This window comes from Electrona antarctica, assembly GCF_951216825.1.
Source record: "Electrona antarctica genome assembly, chromosome: 8".
NCBI lineage: Eukaryota > Metazoa > Chordata > Actinopteri > Myctophiformes > Myctophidae > Electrona > Electrona antarctica.
Genome location: NC_136789.1, coordinates 49,914,801 through 49,930,802, shown reverse-complemented (window position 1 = coordinate 49,930,802; position 16,002 = coordinate 49,914,801). Strand labels below are relative to the sequence as shown.

Sequence of the window (16,002 nt, the reverse complement as noted above, 5' to 3'; positions counted from 1 at the left end):
ATCTTCATGTAATATATATATATATATATATATATAAAATGCTTTAAGAGGGTGGTTATTAGTACACCTTTCATGATAGATACGGAGTAAATGGTATGCAAAAAAAAACAAAGAGTGTGAATTGTGAATAGGTTGTGTGTGTGTGTGTGCATATGAGCATAGAGCATATGAGGCTGAGGCTCGATCTTCTTTCGGCTTGTTGTTCATAAACCTGGCAACCCTCGGCGGCGCTCGCGCACATCCATCCGGTGCTATATATGTTGCCACGCGCTGAGCGGTGCGGCTCGAGCGCTCCTACAGACACACGGAGAGTCCATTTTGACTGTTCCTTCCTTCCTCGCTCTCTCTGTCTGTCTGTCTCTCCTCCATCCAGCCGAAACACACACAGTAAGACTTTAAAGCTTTTTTATACGCGTTTAAACTACCTTTTGAACTACTTAAACGCCGCGTTTTCTGCGATGCAACGACGCTTTGGGCTTTTAAGTTAAAAAGTAAAACAAAAAAACGGCGGCCGGGTGGTTTTATAGGTTCATCGTTGCGTCGGTTCCCTCCGTCGTTTGTTGTGTTGCTAGCTTAGCCTAGCATAGCATTGTATATGTGTGTGTGTGTGTGTGTAGCGTAGCTTAGCATAGGTAGCTAGCGGTGTAAGTACTTGTGTGTAAGTGTAGCTTAGCCTAGCATAGCTAGCGGTGTAAGTACTTGTGTGTGTGGTGCCGCGGCTCCGTCTGTTTGTTTAGCGTGTTAGCATCGATGCTAACGCGGCTTTTTTTTGTGTAATCGGGTGTCCTCCTAAAAGCAGCTAATCTACCGTTAGCATCGGTAGCTAGCTGTACTCTTATCCAACCCCCTGCTGTTATAACGGTATAAGAGCCCAGGGGCGTTTGGTTTGAGACTCAAACCTTGGTTATTTTAATGTTAATTTTAAAGGCCGGTTCGTTTCTGTGTGCGTGTTGTTATGGATGGATGATGCTAATGCTAAAGCCCGAATCAATGGGGGTTTCTTTACGTTGGTTTTGGGCCCATTATCATTTCACGCGCGCTTCTAGAATATACTATAAAAAACGTGTTAGTTGAGGGGATATATATATGTTTATAAATGTAACCAACTGAACCCCAGGTTTTATATTCGTATTCTTTCAAAGTTGCAAATGAAACAGTTTGTTTTAGTGTGATTGTACACTTAAGAATGATCACACAGGCTCATTTCCTGCTTTTGTCTCGTTGCGTCCCATTCAAACTGAACGAGCATTCCTTAAACTGTGGCTTGTTTACAACTACACTGGTGTTATTGGTGATCAAAACTCAAGGGCTTTAGTTTTAATTTAATGTTTTATTGCACTTAACCATACCAGCCTTTACAATAGGCAATAGTGCATGCGTCCTACTTGTGAATACAATGTGTATGTAGTATGCGTGTGCTCTAATGTGATTTAGAGTGGGGGTGGAACCCCGAGTGCGTTCCCGGGGGTCCCCAGCTACAAATATTCCTCATTTGTACGCAATAATTCTGTTATTTTTTAAGTGACCAGCCATCAGCAGCCATGGCAGACACAGACTGAATCCTTCTGTACTTCAGTATTTTATTTAAAAATAATAATCACATTTTATAGCGCTTTTCCAAGCGCTCAAAGCGCTTTACAATGGTCGATGTATTGGGAGGTGAACAGTCAATGCAAGCGTCCTCACTTCCCACATTCACACACCAATGGTGTCAACTTAGCGTGCACCTACCGACTCAAGTAACCAGCCATCAGACTAAAATCTTTCTGAACTTGTCTCTCCAGTATTTTATTAACGTGAGCAGCCATGGTTGGCCGACACAGACTAAATATTCTTATTTTCTTAGTGACCAGCCATGGCAGACACCGACTAAATCCTTCTCTTGATTTTACTTGAGCAGCCATCACGGACACGGAGACTAGATGTTGTGCAGCCATCAGCAGCAGCCATGGCAGACACATAGAGACTAAATCGTTCTGCCCTTGTCTCCAGTATTTTATTGAAGTGGGCAGCCATCGGCAGCAGCCACGGCAGACTAATAGATACTAAATCGTTCTGCCCTTGTCTCCAGTATTTTATTGAAGTAAGCAGCCATCAGCAGCAGCCATGGCAGACGCAGAGAACCAGTTCATGGAGACGTCGGAGGAGAACGGCCAGGAGGGCGCGGAGGAGGCCCAGAACGGAGCGGAGCAGGAGGAGGCGGTCGCCATCGAGGAGGTGGAGGAGGAAGGAGGCGACATATTGGAGGGGGGAGAGCCCGGCGACGGTGACGGAGGGAAGATCAACGCCAGCAAGGGAGAGGACGATGCAGGGTGAGTGTCATTGGACGGGGACGGGTGGACAATGCAGGGGTTGATTGTATTTAGTGTGGACGTTAGTGCTGTGGGATTCTTGCTCAAATGTGAATCTCGATTAAATTTTCCTCCACAAGATGATCACACGATTCGATCAGGTTTTCAATGAAAATATCTATAAAAAAACATAAGAGTAACTCAAATGAATCGGGGCCGTCAACTAGTGCTGCACCATTTTCGCTCAAATTTTGAAATGAGATCGCATAGCCAGTGTCGGAATCTCGATCTTTTGTCGATTAATTGTGCAGCACTAGGTCGTCAAGGAGTGTGTGTGTGTGTGTGTAGTGTGGATGTCGTCAGGGATGGGTTTGGGAAGCCACGCCCAACACAGAGGAACCGCAAACGGATCCGTTCATGTTTGGAACCTTTTCCGGGTCAGAGGTTCACTCGGTTCCATTTGTACACACTCTGCATTACAGACCTGTATGGTTCATTTGTAACCCTCTATAGGGGTGAGTGTAAACTCAGGAATGGGGCGGTGTTGTCACGATTAGTTTTCAAGCTAATCTATGCCAAAAACTAAAATCCTTAATCATAATGAACATAATTGATGTATATAAAAAAAATGCAGTTCCATTTGCCTTTTTAGGCTTCGTAAACAATGCACATGGCAGATATAGCAAAACAGAAATAACTGACCTGTTTTCATGTGCTTTTCATGTGCTTGACTTGACGTTCCTCGTCACACCAACCACTGATCCCGGGAGTTGTATTTATAATTTGGCCACTGATCCCGGTGTTGTATGTATTTTTATTTCGGCAGCAAAATGTTTGTCGGCGGCCTCAGCTGGGACACAAGTAAAAAAGACCTGAAGGACTACTTCACCAAGTTCGGCGAGGTCTCGGACTGCACCATCAAGATCGACGCCGGCACCGGTCGCTCACGAGGCTTCGGCTTCGTTCTCTTCAAAGACTCCATGAGTGTCGACAAGGTGGGTGGACTGTACTCGCAGTGTGTTTTTACGAGCTTGTAGGTCTGCTATTTTTGAAAAATCATGCAAATGCGGCGCAAATCTTTGAATATATATTCTTTCAGAGCAAACGTTTTAACTCAAATATTTGCTTCTGGGGGTGTCCCTGGAGCAACGTATTTTCAGATGGGGGTTGGCGGCCAATTACATATATTTTTTGGGGTCCTTGACATGAAATATTGAGCACCACTGCTATTGAAACGGGTATTTCAGAAAACTGTCGGGATTTAGAAGACATTTTTTTTTATTTGAGCAAATAATTGAATATATATATTTTTTCAAAGCAAACATTTTTAACTCAAATCTTTACTTCTGGGGGGTGGTCCCTGGAACACACTATTTGGGGATGGCGGGTCGGCGGCCAAATGCATATCATTTTGGGGGCCCTTGACTGGAAATAAGTTTGAGCACCGCTGAACGTTTCTCACATAACTGTTTTAGATTTAGAAGACGTTTTGAGACTCTTAACCCATTCTGGGCGGGAACTCCTTTTATACTTTAGCTGTTGAAAATAGCAGATCTACAAGCTCATTCTCGTTTTAAACTAAAATCTTTGCTTCTGGGGGTTCCCTGGAACAACATATTTTCAGATGGGGGTCGGCGGCCAATTCTTTTTGGGGGTCCTTGACATGAAAATGTTTGAGAATGACTGGCATAGAAACATGGGTGTTTCAGAAAACGTCAGGATTTAGAAGACATTTGTAGAATCGTCTAAATGGGTTAATGGTTTGAAACGTGCGTCTCCCCCACCCCCCCTTGCGTCCAGGTGTTAGAACAGAAGGAACACAGGTTGGACGGCCGACAGATCGACCCCAAGCGGGCCATGGCCATGAAGAAGGAGCCCGCCAAGAAGATCTTTGTCGGGGGCTTGAATCCCGACGCCACCGAAGACACCATCAGGGAATACTTCGGGGCCTTCGGAGAGGTTCGTTGGGTGTTTTGTGTGTGTGGGTGTGTCAAGAGACATGTGTAATTATTTAATATAAAAGGCTAAATGACTATCTAAATTACTATAATCTTCACTACAGTTTGCAAAATGAATATGGGCGTGAAGTAATGGCACCCCTAGCCCATTTTGACCTGTGGTAACCTATACGTTACGTATACGTTTATTTCATGCCAGGAGATACCTGTCATTCTTTATAATTTTTTTAATAAGAATCTGAAGGTTTTCAGGAACTTTACGAGTAAGTGGTTTTCAAATTGGCTTCAGGTCTAAAGTGTCTTTGTGCTAAACAGAAACCCCCGGTAGTGTGTAAGCCACAATCATAAGGGGGATCCTGCCAAACGCATACATTTTTGTCTTGCGTTTCATTTGATGTCTTCTTTAGGAAAAGCTGCGTTGTAACAGCCTTTGAAACTTTTCCTCCCAACGTCCTTTCGTCCTTTCACTTCCAGATCGACACCATCGAGCTCCCCATCGACACTAAAACACAGAAGAGGAGGGGCTTCATCTTCATCACGTACAAAGAGGAGTCCTGTGTGAAGAAATGCCTGGAGAAGAAGTTCCACACCATCGAAGGGAGCAAGGTAACGGATCTGCGACGGTGTCTGTGTCTCACTCATATAAAGGCTGAGCTACAACAAACGAGGCTTGTTGTGAACAAGTGCTGCGAGCTTGTAGATCTGCTGTTCTGTCCGTCACTGTCGTTAGGCCTGTCCCAATTAATACATAATCGCCTAATTGCAATTATTTGAGAATCATTTTTATATTTTCAAACATTTTTCAAAAATAGCGGAAATGGCAGCTCTACAAGCTTACAATATGTCACGGCATATGGTAAGCTTGTAGAACTTTCTGCCATTTAATTTTTTTTGGCAAAGAGAAAAATATTACAAATGATTAAACGCGCCAGTGATTTCTTTGTATATTTAAGTTATTTGTCATATGTGCCCTGTGCAATTTGTAATTGCGAAGCCTGAAAGGCAAACGGGAATCCAAATTTTAGCCGTTCAATGACCAAAACACACAATTAAATCGTATTACTGTGACAATTAACCGTCAACTTAAACGTGTAATCGTGACAGCCCTACTTGCACAGCGGAGCATAAATTAGGCTTCAGTGCTTGGCACTTTTATGGCAGTCCTTTTCAAGAGGCAAGCCTTGTGTGTCACGGTTTGCCCTTTACAACTGCTCGGACGTCGCCGGCTCACATTCATGCGTGTTGGGAAGTTTATATTGTGACATGACGCGTGTTTACTCTGTGGTTTGGTTTGTGGCAGTGAGTCAACATTTAAAAATGCTCTGCCTAAACGAGCGCTTCCCCGCCAGGAAGTATTTTGGGTGTGGTTTTGACTTTGCATGTGGATGTTTTTTTTCCCTTTTCTTTAATGACTTGATGACGGCAGGTACACACAGTGATTTACAAACTAAACAATGAAGCTGCAATAAATATGCAAGGGTCACTGTACAGGAGAACAAAATGTAATGCCTTGTGGACAGACTATTGGATTACTGGCTATTGACCGCAATGATCCGAAAATGCAAATACCAGTTCAAAATGTACATTATATTTATTTATGTATCGGTATCGCACACAATGTCGCCAATGATGATCGCACAATGTAGCTCAGGTTCAACGCAGCTTTGTAAAACAAATGGCAGATACACGTGCTATCAGATCAGTGGATCTGACGTGTAATTTCAGCATTTTGGGCTAGCATCGGAGGCAGCCGGTACTCTTTATGAGAACCAGTGTTTTTGGCAGCAAGTTTTAGTCAGTCTCTTGAATAGTTTCCATTTAGTCATATTTTAGTCACCTGGAATGTTTTACCGTTAGTCTAGTTTTAGTCTACTAAATCTACAGTTGATTTACTCGACTAAAATGTGTTTTGGCGGGCCTTAATGCTGTCGTAATGACTGTTTTTGCACGTGCTGAAAATAGCAAATCTACAAGCTCACAACGTGTCGCGACGCCTTGTGAGCTTGTAGATCTGCTATTTTCAGCATGCAACCAAGTGTAAAATTACTTGTACTGGACGTCTTGTCCACTAGTCCCTTCCTAACATTTAGTCTAGTTTTTATTTGTCAATTGACATTGTCAATATATTTAGGTTTAGTCGTCATAGCTTAGTTTTCATTTACTTAACCATTTGGTTTTTGCCAGTGAAAAAAGGTAGTCGACGGACATTTTTCGTATTAGTCGACAAAAACAACACTGATGAGAACAACTACTGCGTCAGAATGAAATGACATCGGAGACATCGGCACAGGAGCGTTCCGACGGGCCATTTCGCCGAGCTCAACATCTCGTGTCTTTAACCCCTTCCCTCCCCTCCAGTGTGAGCTGAAGATCGCGCAGCCTAAGGAGGTGTACCAGCAGCTGCAGTACGGCGGTGGTCGGGGGGGCTACGGCGGCGGAGGAGGAGGACGGGGCGGCAGGGGGCGTGGAGGTGAGTCGAGGGTTAATGGGGAACTAACGGACGGACGCCGCCCGGCTGCGTCGGTGTCTTTCACTTCAGTTTTTATTTTGTTGCTGTCGGGACAGGAAACCTCATAACTCCATTTTTGAGGTTCTTGATTTTGTTTTTTTGCATAAATCAGTGCTATTGAACACCCTTTACGTCTGTGTTTCGAAAATATTGAACCAATATAAAGTAGTTCAAAATGCTTGGGACAAAACCTCTTAACTCCATTGGACCCTCAAAATGTCTGCTAAAGCAACGAACTCCACAACCTCTCCCCCTCTCATGGAAGTAATTGACAATATATAAAGTTACAACACCAACTTTGATGAGGCTGTATTGCTTTGTTTTAAAAATATATGGTTTTCTTAATTTCCTGAGTCAAGGTCGTCTCTGCTAGGCCTGTCACAATTGTTGCATACTGGCCTATTAATTGCAATTATTTGAGATGATCATAATTCGTTTGGCATAATTGCCAATCTTTTCCATGTTGAAAAAATTCCATATTTTTTCCCAACATTTAGAGCCATCTCTACAAGCTTGTAGATCAACTATTTCTGCTACTGTGCATTTTTTTTTAAAGACAAAGATCTGAAAAAATATCACATTTCAGTGATTTCTTTGTATATCTAAGTTATTTGTCATATCTGTCCTGTGCAATTTGTGATTACGATGCCTTCTCTTAACTGATTTACGAAGCCTAAAAGGCAAACGGAAATACAAATTGTAACGTCGACTCGGCAGGTATACTGCATGTTTTAACCCATTTTGGGCGGGAACCCCTTTTGGTGTTAGCATTATGTTATGCTTTAGCTATTGAAAAATAACAGATATACAAGCTCGTAGCGCGCCACTCGATGGCCCGCTATGAGCTTGTAGATCTGCTATTTTTGAAAAATCGAAGAACGACTGACATGGAAACATAGCTTTTTCAGAAAACTGTCAGGATGTAGAAGACATTTATAGAATCTGATCTCAGGTCAAAATGGGTTAACGTGTCTCTGTGGATGCTCTAGGTCAGAGCCAGGGCTGGAACCAGGTGTACTTCATGTTTTAACGTGTCTCTGTGGATGCTCTAGGTCAGAGCCAGGGCTGGAACCAGGTGTACTTCATGTTTTAACGTGTCTCTGTGGATGCTCTAGGTCAGAGCCAGGGCTGGAACCAGGGCTACAGCAACTACTGGAATCAAGGCTACGGTAACCAAGGCTATGGCGGCTACGGAGGCTACGGCGGCTACGGAAACTACGACTACTCTTCCGGTTACTACGGATACGGGGGTGGAGGTTACGACTACAGTGAGTTGTCTGGACGCCGTGCGCCCAACGCACCGGGGATGTAGTAATACTGGTAGAGACAGTCACACAGAAAGGACTTAAAAATTAATAACCTTTCAGTGTCGGATTTGTGCAAAAAAACAAACAAATCCGATCTGACAAATGGTCGTGTATCGTGTTGTCAATTAAATTCAATTTAAGAGCTTTTATTGGCATGATAAAACATACCTTTACGTTGCCAAAGCAAGTGTCAAAATATAATAAAACTGTTGAAAATGGGGGGTGGGAAGTATATACAGTTGTCAGAGGAAGCGATGGCAAAGTTGACTTTCCTGTGTTTGTTTACCACGCAAAGAATGTTGACGTCATCTCCTCTATTGGGAGAAGGATTGTGGTCTTATTTCAGTGGTTCTCACCAAGTTGGGGTTCCAGGGGGTCCCCCAGCTAAATGATTTGTTATTTAGGAACCAAATGGATCCTTGTTGCAGGTTATTGGTGGCCTTAAGGCCTATTCATAGTCCAGTTTTCGGTGAAACGGTGATTAGTTAAACAGATGTGTTGTGTGAGCGAGCGGTGACCACCGCGGGAGGCGTGGCGTCATGATGTAGTTTCCCGTGGTCACCTCTTCACCGAAAACTGGACTATGACCAGGCTTCAATGTATGCCAAACTCTGGGCTCCTTGAAATAATTATAAAAAAAGCTTTGAGAATCACTGGCTTAGTTCAAAATTGCAGTTGTCTATGTTAATTCTGTAAAACTTTTAATTGATTGGATTGACACTTAGACATAACATTTAGACTTTATTATTATTAACGTAAGTGCATCAACAAAAGAGAGACAAACACACACACCGGTATTGCTACATCCCTGGTACAACACGCATAACACGGCAAAAAAAAAGCCCTCGCTTCCTCCGCCTTCCTCGGATGCGAAGCGAGTCTGGGAGGGTGGAAGGAAAAAAAAAGACGGGTGAGCTGAATCGTTGGCTGAGCTTGGAAGGGGGTGGGGGGGGGGGGAAAGCCACCACCTGCCTGACTGTTTGACTTGTCTCTTGCCAGAAGCACTCAGTCGCCTCTCTCTCTGTCCCCCCGCAGACCAGGGCAATGCGCAGAGCTATGGGAAATCGCCGAGACGGGGAAGCCACCAGAGTAGCTACAAGCCATACTGATCATTGTAGTGCAAGGTATGCTATGTCTTCATAGTCCAAACTTTGTAACTACTATATATATATATTATATACAACTACTGCCATTTAAATTAGTGGGGGTCGGGGGGAGGGGGTTTGTTATCGTAGCGGAGCAAGCGACCCGTTTTCTAGAATCCCCCCCCCGTTGGTATTTACTAACCATTCTTAGAACCCTTTTAAGAGGCCTTGATTTGACCTTTGGCATTTTGTGGGGGTGAGAGCACAGAGACCTGTGGCCTGTCGAATAAATTGGGATGGGAGTGCAGTCGTGATTCTTAGTTTGTTTCGACCTGCAAAGCATTGAATTCATTCCCCTTGTAAAAAAAATTGTTTGGGTCAATGGTTCATGGTTAAAAATAATATTTAAAAAAACCTTCGGGCCAAGCTCATCTTTTGGGCCATGTAAAAGTAGATGTAGTTAATTATCTTAATGTAAGTGTGAGTCACCCCCACCCCACCCCCCCTCCCCTCCACACCACACCCACAACTGTATATTTTTAGCAGCAATTCTAACCACTTAAACCCTATTATACTATAGTCGACCGGGATCCCCCCCCCCCCAGGGCTCCGTACTGGGTCCGCTAGTAGCAAAAATAGCATGTCTACAATCTCGCTGTATAGATCTGCTAATTTTCCCTAGGGTTCAAGTGGTTAGAAACTGTGCCAGCCATTAGAGGCCCCATGAAGGTAGGCGCCAGCCTCAGAATCGACCATTATAGCCCCCCCATGCTACAGGCACTCGCCTCGGAGCCAGCCATTAGAGGCCCCATGCTACAGGCCTCAGAGCGAGGGTTCAGAAACCTTCAGGGAGATGGGAGACTCTCTGCTTTACAGCTGCAAGCTCCGAGCAACTTCACACTAGAGGGACGGTTCAGGTTGTCTTGTTTGCTTCCTTCCTTTTTTTTCCTTTTTTTTTTCTTCCCAGAATGAAGAAGCCTTTCTGATTCGAGGGTTTCTTTGGTTGCGTCCAAAAGGCCTCTGTCTCCTATTTTTATATCGGAGACATTTGAGATGGTAGCCCAAGTAGCTGCTACTGCTGCTCTTGTTCTGCCATTGAAAATGCAAGTAATTATTTCTGTTACTATAAAGACTAGCTTTGCAAAATCTTAAATATGATTTTGTGTCCCCTTAATTATGAGCATGTTGACTTCCTCATTGGACATCAATGTCTAGAAATGGCAGATATACAAGCTCAAAATGTGTTTGCAAACCGAACGCGTGAGCTTATACATTTAGCTATTTCTGTACGACAAAGTTTCATCGATGGGGCTTATGTGGTAAATTGTGTCCTCTGCTAGTCAACAGCTGCACGAAGAAGGAAAAAAAAAAACAACTTTTGGATTAACTGGAAGAAAATGCAATACATCAGCAAGGCTTCTTTTTAAAAAGAGAAAAAAAAACCCTGAACTGTCCCTTTATAATGGAGACCCCTGTGCTTCTGCCCTCATAACTTTCTAACAACGCTATGCTGGTCTTTAAGACCCTCGTCATGCCATACTGGTCTAACCAACGCAGCGCTGGCTTTATAACCAAATGCTATATATCTGTTAAGACTTGGAATGGGACTCTTGACAGAATTCACTGTTCTTTATGCACTTTATGTTTTTGCTACAGCTGTTTTTCGTGTGTGTGTGTGTGTGTGTATATATACAAATGTACATGCTTTTTTTTTTTGAATATTCAACACTCATATTTGAATGAACCCGTTAATGAATTCATCAATGTCAAAATGTAACGAATGTTAGGATGGGATGACTGAAGCCCAAAGCCTACATTTTGCTCTTGTCTAAATAACCTTGTCGCTTGGCCAACATTTCTGATGTACAAGCTTGTCGTGCGTCTCAAATGACCCAGTGTGAGCTTGGACATCGTTTATTTTACGGCATTGTGACAAGATCATACAGTGAAGTAGACTCTATGCACATATACTTTTTTTGTTTGTTTGTTTTTTAAATAACTCTTCCTACTTCTAGGCCTCTTCACACTTCCTTCACAGGTGTTACCGATGATGATAATTCTGTTAATTTAGTGTACAGTGGTTCTCAAACGTTTTCATTTCAAGGACCCCCATAACTCTTGAGTGTACAAATGGAACGAATTTGGTTCCATTTGTACACTGTTGCACGTGACCCGTACGGGGCCATTTGGAACCCTCTCAAGAGCACTTTGAGACCCACTGGTGTAGCAGAGTGTCTCCAGTGAGCAAACCTGCACAATGGCAGCACCCTGACTCCGTTTGACCAGAATGGAACTGAGCCTTCATTAGTATTAGCACTGACTCTTGTTTGACCAGAATGGAACAGAGCCCGCATTAGCGTCATTAACACAGACTCTGTTTGACCAGAATGGAACAGAGCCTTCATTGGCATCATCGGTAACGCCTGTGAAGGAAGTCTGAAGAGGCCCGGAAGTAGGACATGTTGTTCGTTTTCCAAAATGGCGTCTGTGCATAGAGCCTATAAATTGGGCTTTAGGCATGCCTTTATACTTGGTTGCACCACAGGCTTGTATAATGGTGCAGATCTACAGACTTGACAAATAGGACTTGACAATTAGTCTCAAGTTATATTTTTTGAGACAAGAAGTGGGCTGATATTGTGGAACCGGTGGTGCAGAGTTGTAAAATGTCCCCTTAACCAAAAAGATTTAACATTTAAGTGTGGTTCCTTTGTAAAATGCCCCCCATACCAAAGTTTCAGAATAAGATATGTGACGCACATCCTCCATTCTTGGTGCTGAGCCAAACTGTTAAAGGGCCACTTCACCCCTTTTGCAACCAGATCTTATTTTAATGATGTTTGGGAGACAAACACTTTTTTACGTTTTACGTGCGTAATGTGTTTTTAGATATTGTAGGACTCCATAATGCTTTTGTCCACTGCTCTTCCTTGTGGATAGCAAGGAAGATTAGAGAAGGAAGTGTCATGGTCAAGTGACTGCTTCGCCGTGACACATTCATGTAACCGGAAGTTACATGAATACAAAGCAGTGAATGGAGCCAGCTGGTCCAGCTCATAACAAACATTATTTATGAACCATTGAGACCTGTCATATAATCGGTTCAGGAATATAAAAGACGTATCACAGTTTGTTTTCTAAACACTTGCTTTTCGATGTGCACAGTACATTTTATTTGAGGATTTAAACGGCAGCAGGTATCGTTTCTGTTCCGGGGGTATCGTGACATTTTAGATACTTCTATAAAATGAGTGTACACATCGAAAAGCAACACAGCAGACATAATGTCTTCTGTTATTTGCCAGAAGCGATTCCTTTACAAAATATCTCAGTCATTCAGAAATGGTGTGTGTTCATGAGCTGGTCACTGGGCTCTCATTGACTCCAGTGCATTCTGCCAAACTTCCGGGTGCAGTTTGGCTCCCATGGTGTGACGAATCTGCCGCCTGGAATTGCGTGATAGCGAAAATGACGTTGGTGACCTTACCTCCATTTCATACACATTGATGTAGTCCAGGAAATAAGTGAGCCCAGTGTCCATGACATCATGGAGCCCATGGACACTTTGCAATGGTGAAATATCTAAAAGCCCATATTACCCACATAAAAACCCCAGGAAAGGGTTTATTTTCTCCCAAACATCATTAAAGTAAGATCTGGTTGCAAAAGGGGTGAAGTGGCCCTTTAAGACGACAACGTAGAAAAAAGCAAGGGCTTGCAACTCACTTTAACCCATTCAGGGCGGGAACCCTTTTTGGCATTGAAAAATAGCAGATCTACAAGCTCATAGCGAGTAGGTCTGCTATTTTTGAAAGATCGTGAAAATGTGCCGCAAACTTTTGAATATACTCTTTCAGAACGAACGTTTTTAACTCAAATCTTTGCTTCTGGGGGGTGCATGGAACAACATATTTTCAGATGGGGATCCGCAGCCAAATACAAATAATTCTGGGGGTCCTTGACATGAAAAAGGTTGAGCACCACTGACATAGAAACAGGTTTTTCAGACAAATGTTAAGATTTAGAAGACTTTTTTTTAGAATGGTCCTCGGGTCTAAATGAGTTAAGATGCTCCCAAAAACCTTTCTTCAGCGACAAAGCAGGCAGAACATATGACGCAGCCTTCGACCGCCAAGTATACTTGACAAAGACCTCACGGTCATGATGCGAGCCCCTCCCTTTTCCCCATACCAACCCATTTAGACCTGAGGTTGATTCTACAAAATGTCTTCTAAATCATGACCGTTTTCTGAAAAACCTATGTTATCAGTGGTGCTCTATCAGTGGTGCTCTTAACATTTTCATGTCAAGGACCCCAACAATTATATGTAATTGGCCGCCAACCCCATCTGAAAATGTTGTTCCAGGGACCCCCCCCCCCCCCCCAGAAGCAAAGATTTGAGTTAAAAACGTTCACTCTGAAAGAATATGTATTCAAAGATTTGTGCCACATTTTCACGATAAAAAAGGCAGATCGACAACCTCGTAGCGCGGCACCTATTTTTCAATGGCTAAAGTATGGCATAGTGCTTAAAACACAAAGGATTTCCTGTCCTGAATGGGTTAACATTAAAGTCTGGTTCCCTTGTAAATGTACCAAAGTCTGTAAAGGAAGTAGAGTTCGCACAGCTCTTAGTCACGATGCAAAAAACCCAAACATTGTATTGGTACTTTTTATTTTTTTATCATACCCTGTGAAGAAGGCATATTGTTTGCCGAAACGTTGGTCTTTCAATAAAGCTTTTTTGCATCGTGACTACGAGCTGTGCATCCTCTCCTTCCTTTACAAGTTTTATCTCCCATGGTCGGCACCTCCCCACTATTGGTGTGCGCTCCTACCTACCTCTTTGTTTGCTCTGATACCCCGTACCAAAGTTTAACATTAAACTGTGGTTCCTTTTTTTTTTTAAATGTCCCCATACCAAAGTTTAACATTAACCAATTTAGACCTGAGGCCGATTCTACAAATGCCTTCTAAATTCTGACAGTTTTCTGAAAAATCCTATGTTTCTATGTCAGTGGTTCTTAAACATTTTCATGTCAAGGACACCCAAACATATATGTAATTGGCCCCATCAGAAAATATGTTGTTCCAGGGACCCCCCAGAAGCAAAGATGTGAGCTCTGAAATAATCTATATAAAGATTTGCGCCACATTTTCACGATTCTTCAAAAATAGCTAAAGTATAGCAATGCTTAAAACACCAATAGGGGTTCCCGTACAGAATGGGTTAAAGTGCGTTTCCTTTTTTAAAAGGTCCCCATACCAAAGTTTAACATTAAACTGTGGTTCCTTTTGGTTTCTCTCTCTCTCTCTCATCTCCCGCTCGTCTTCGCAGGGCTCTAGTGGTCCAGGGTAGGAGGTAAAAGGCGGAACGGAGCGACATAAAAAAAAAAAACTAAAAAAAAAAAAAAAACTTGGCAGGATCGACATCGACAGCACGCTGGACTGGACTCTACTTCCCCCTCCACCCCACCCCACTGCCCCCCCCCCCATTTGACAGAAGACCATTTTGTACAGAGATCATCAGAATACAATGTTAACTTTTTTCCATGCGTTCTTTTTGGTTTTGTTTTGTTTTATCCTATCGTTTTTAGGTTTTATTTCTTTGAGTTTTTTGTTTTTTTTCCTTTAGTGTCCGTTCCCCCTGCCGCCCCCCTTCCCCCCCCACATTTCCAGAAATGGAAGTGTAAATTTTTACTGTACTTTTTGGTACCTTTTTTGAGTCTAATGTATTGTAAGGGTTGTATTTTACATGTCTGCTAGCTTTACAGGAGGAATATTGGCGCTGTAAAGGAAGCATTTTTTTTGGACAAATAAAAAATGATTTTCAGTAATTTTTTCCCCCTCCTGTTCTGGTGTTTCCAGACTTCTGGTCCACAAGTTTAAAAAGAAGGAAGAAAAAAAAAAAAAAAGGAACGGCCATGTTATAAGAAGACGGATTTTGTTTTTTTAAGTGAGATTTGGTTTCTATAGATTGCTGGGCTTAAATATAAGGGATATTTCAAGATGCACAATTAATTTGTTATTCAAAAGTGTAAACATTGGTTTTTTGTGTCTTAACAAACAACACTGCGTTAATTCGAGCACATTGGAGTTTTCTGCTAGAAAAAAAAATATATAGCTTCTAATATTGGGTTTGTACTCGTTTGCGTGTCGCCTCGCGCGCTGAAACCCGGCTGATCGATCGGCTAAAGCAGCAAAGTGTAAATCGGCCATAGTAGGCATGCCCTCTGAGAATTCGGCTCTGACGTTTGTAGCTTTTGTTTTCTCCTCCCCTCCCCGTTTCAAGTATACAAATTGGTCACGTTGAGAGGGTTTGTTTCTCAATGTCCAGAACATTGACGTTCATGTCTGCATCAATAATGTCCTTCTAGCCTGGCAAACTGTAGGCTGCTCTTCTCAGAGCCGTGGAAAACGGGCACAGTTTGTTGTCACTTTAAAAAAAAGAAGAATAATTATACAAATGTGGAAATATGCAGCTCCGCCTTTTCTTTTTAAGAGTGACAACTGCTGTATTGCATGTTGTTTTTTTTTTGGAGACGGGGGAAAAAAACCTGTATTGATTTAGCAACCTAAGTTTTTAGTGTCATTTTGGTTCCTCTGCTGGCTTCAATATATCTTTTTTTTTTGTGTGTTTTTTCTTAAAGTGCCATTGGTTTTAAGAAATTCTAAAAGTTAACTGTTTCGTCTAGAGAGGGAGCCTTCAGTCCTCCCGGAGTCTCCTCAGCCAGTGTATTTGGAAAAGTTTGTTAGAAATAAAACATTCTGGTTTATAAATAACAATCTGTGTTCTTCCAATGCTTAATGTTAATGCTACTGATAATGTTAATGTGACTATTGGAGGAAAC

The 16,002-nt window shown here is 42.6% G+C and overlaps 1 protein-coding gene across 2 annotated transcripts; it reads left to right on the top strand.

Moving 5' to 3' along the window:
• Positions 1-228: 228 nt before the first annotated feature.
• On the top strand, positions 229-15,784 carry LOC306928362 (heterogeneous nuclear ribonucleoprotein A/B-like). Of its 2 annotated transcripts, XM_079508413.1 has the most exons (9): positions 229-387; positions 2,072-2,312; positions 3,118-3,286; positions 4,092-4,250; positions 4,724-4,855; positions 6,608-6,719; positions 7,874-8,026; positions 9,101-9,189; positions 14,490-15,784. In XM_079508413.1, exons 2-8 carry the CDS (start codon positions 2,107-2,109, stop codon positions 9,172-9,174), a joined length of 1,005 nt encoding a protein of 334 aa, XP_079364539.1. In that variant the 5' UTR covers positions 229-387; positions 2,072-2,106; the 3' UTR covers positions 9,175-9,189; positions 14,490-15,784. The 2 variants fall into 2 exon arrangements, with proteins under 2 accessions (XP_079364539.1, XP_079364540.1); XM_079508414.1 differs by lacking the exon at positions 9,101-9,189.
• The last annotated feature ends 218 nt before the right edge of the window (positions 15,785-16,002 follow it).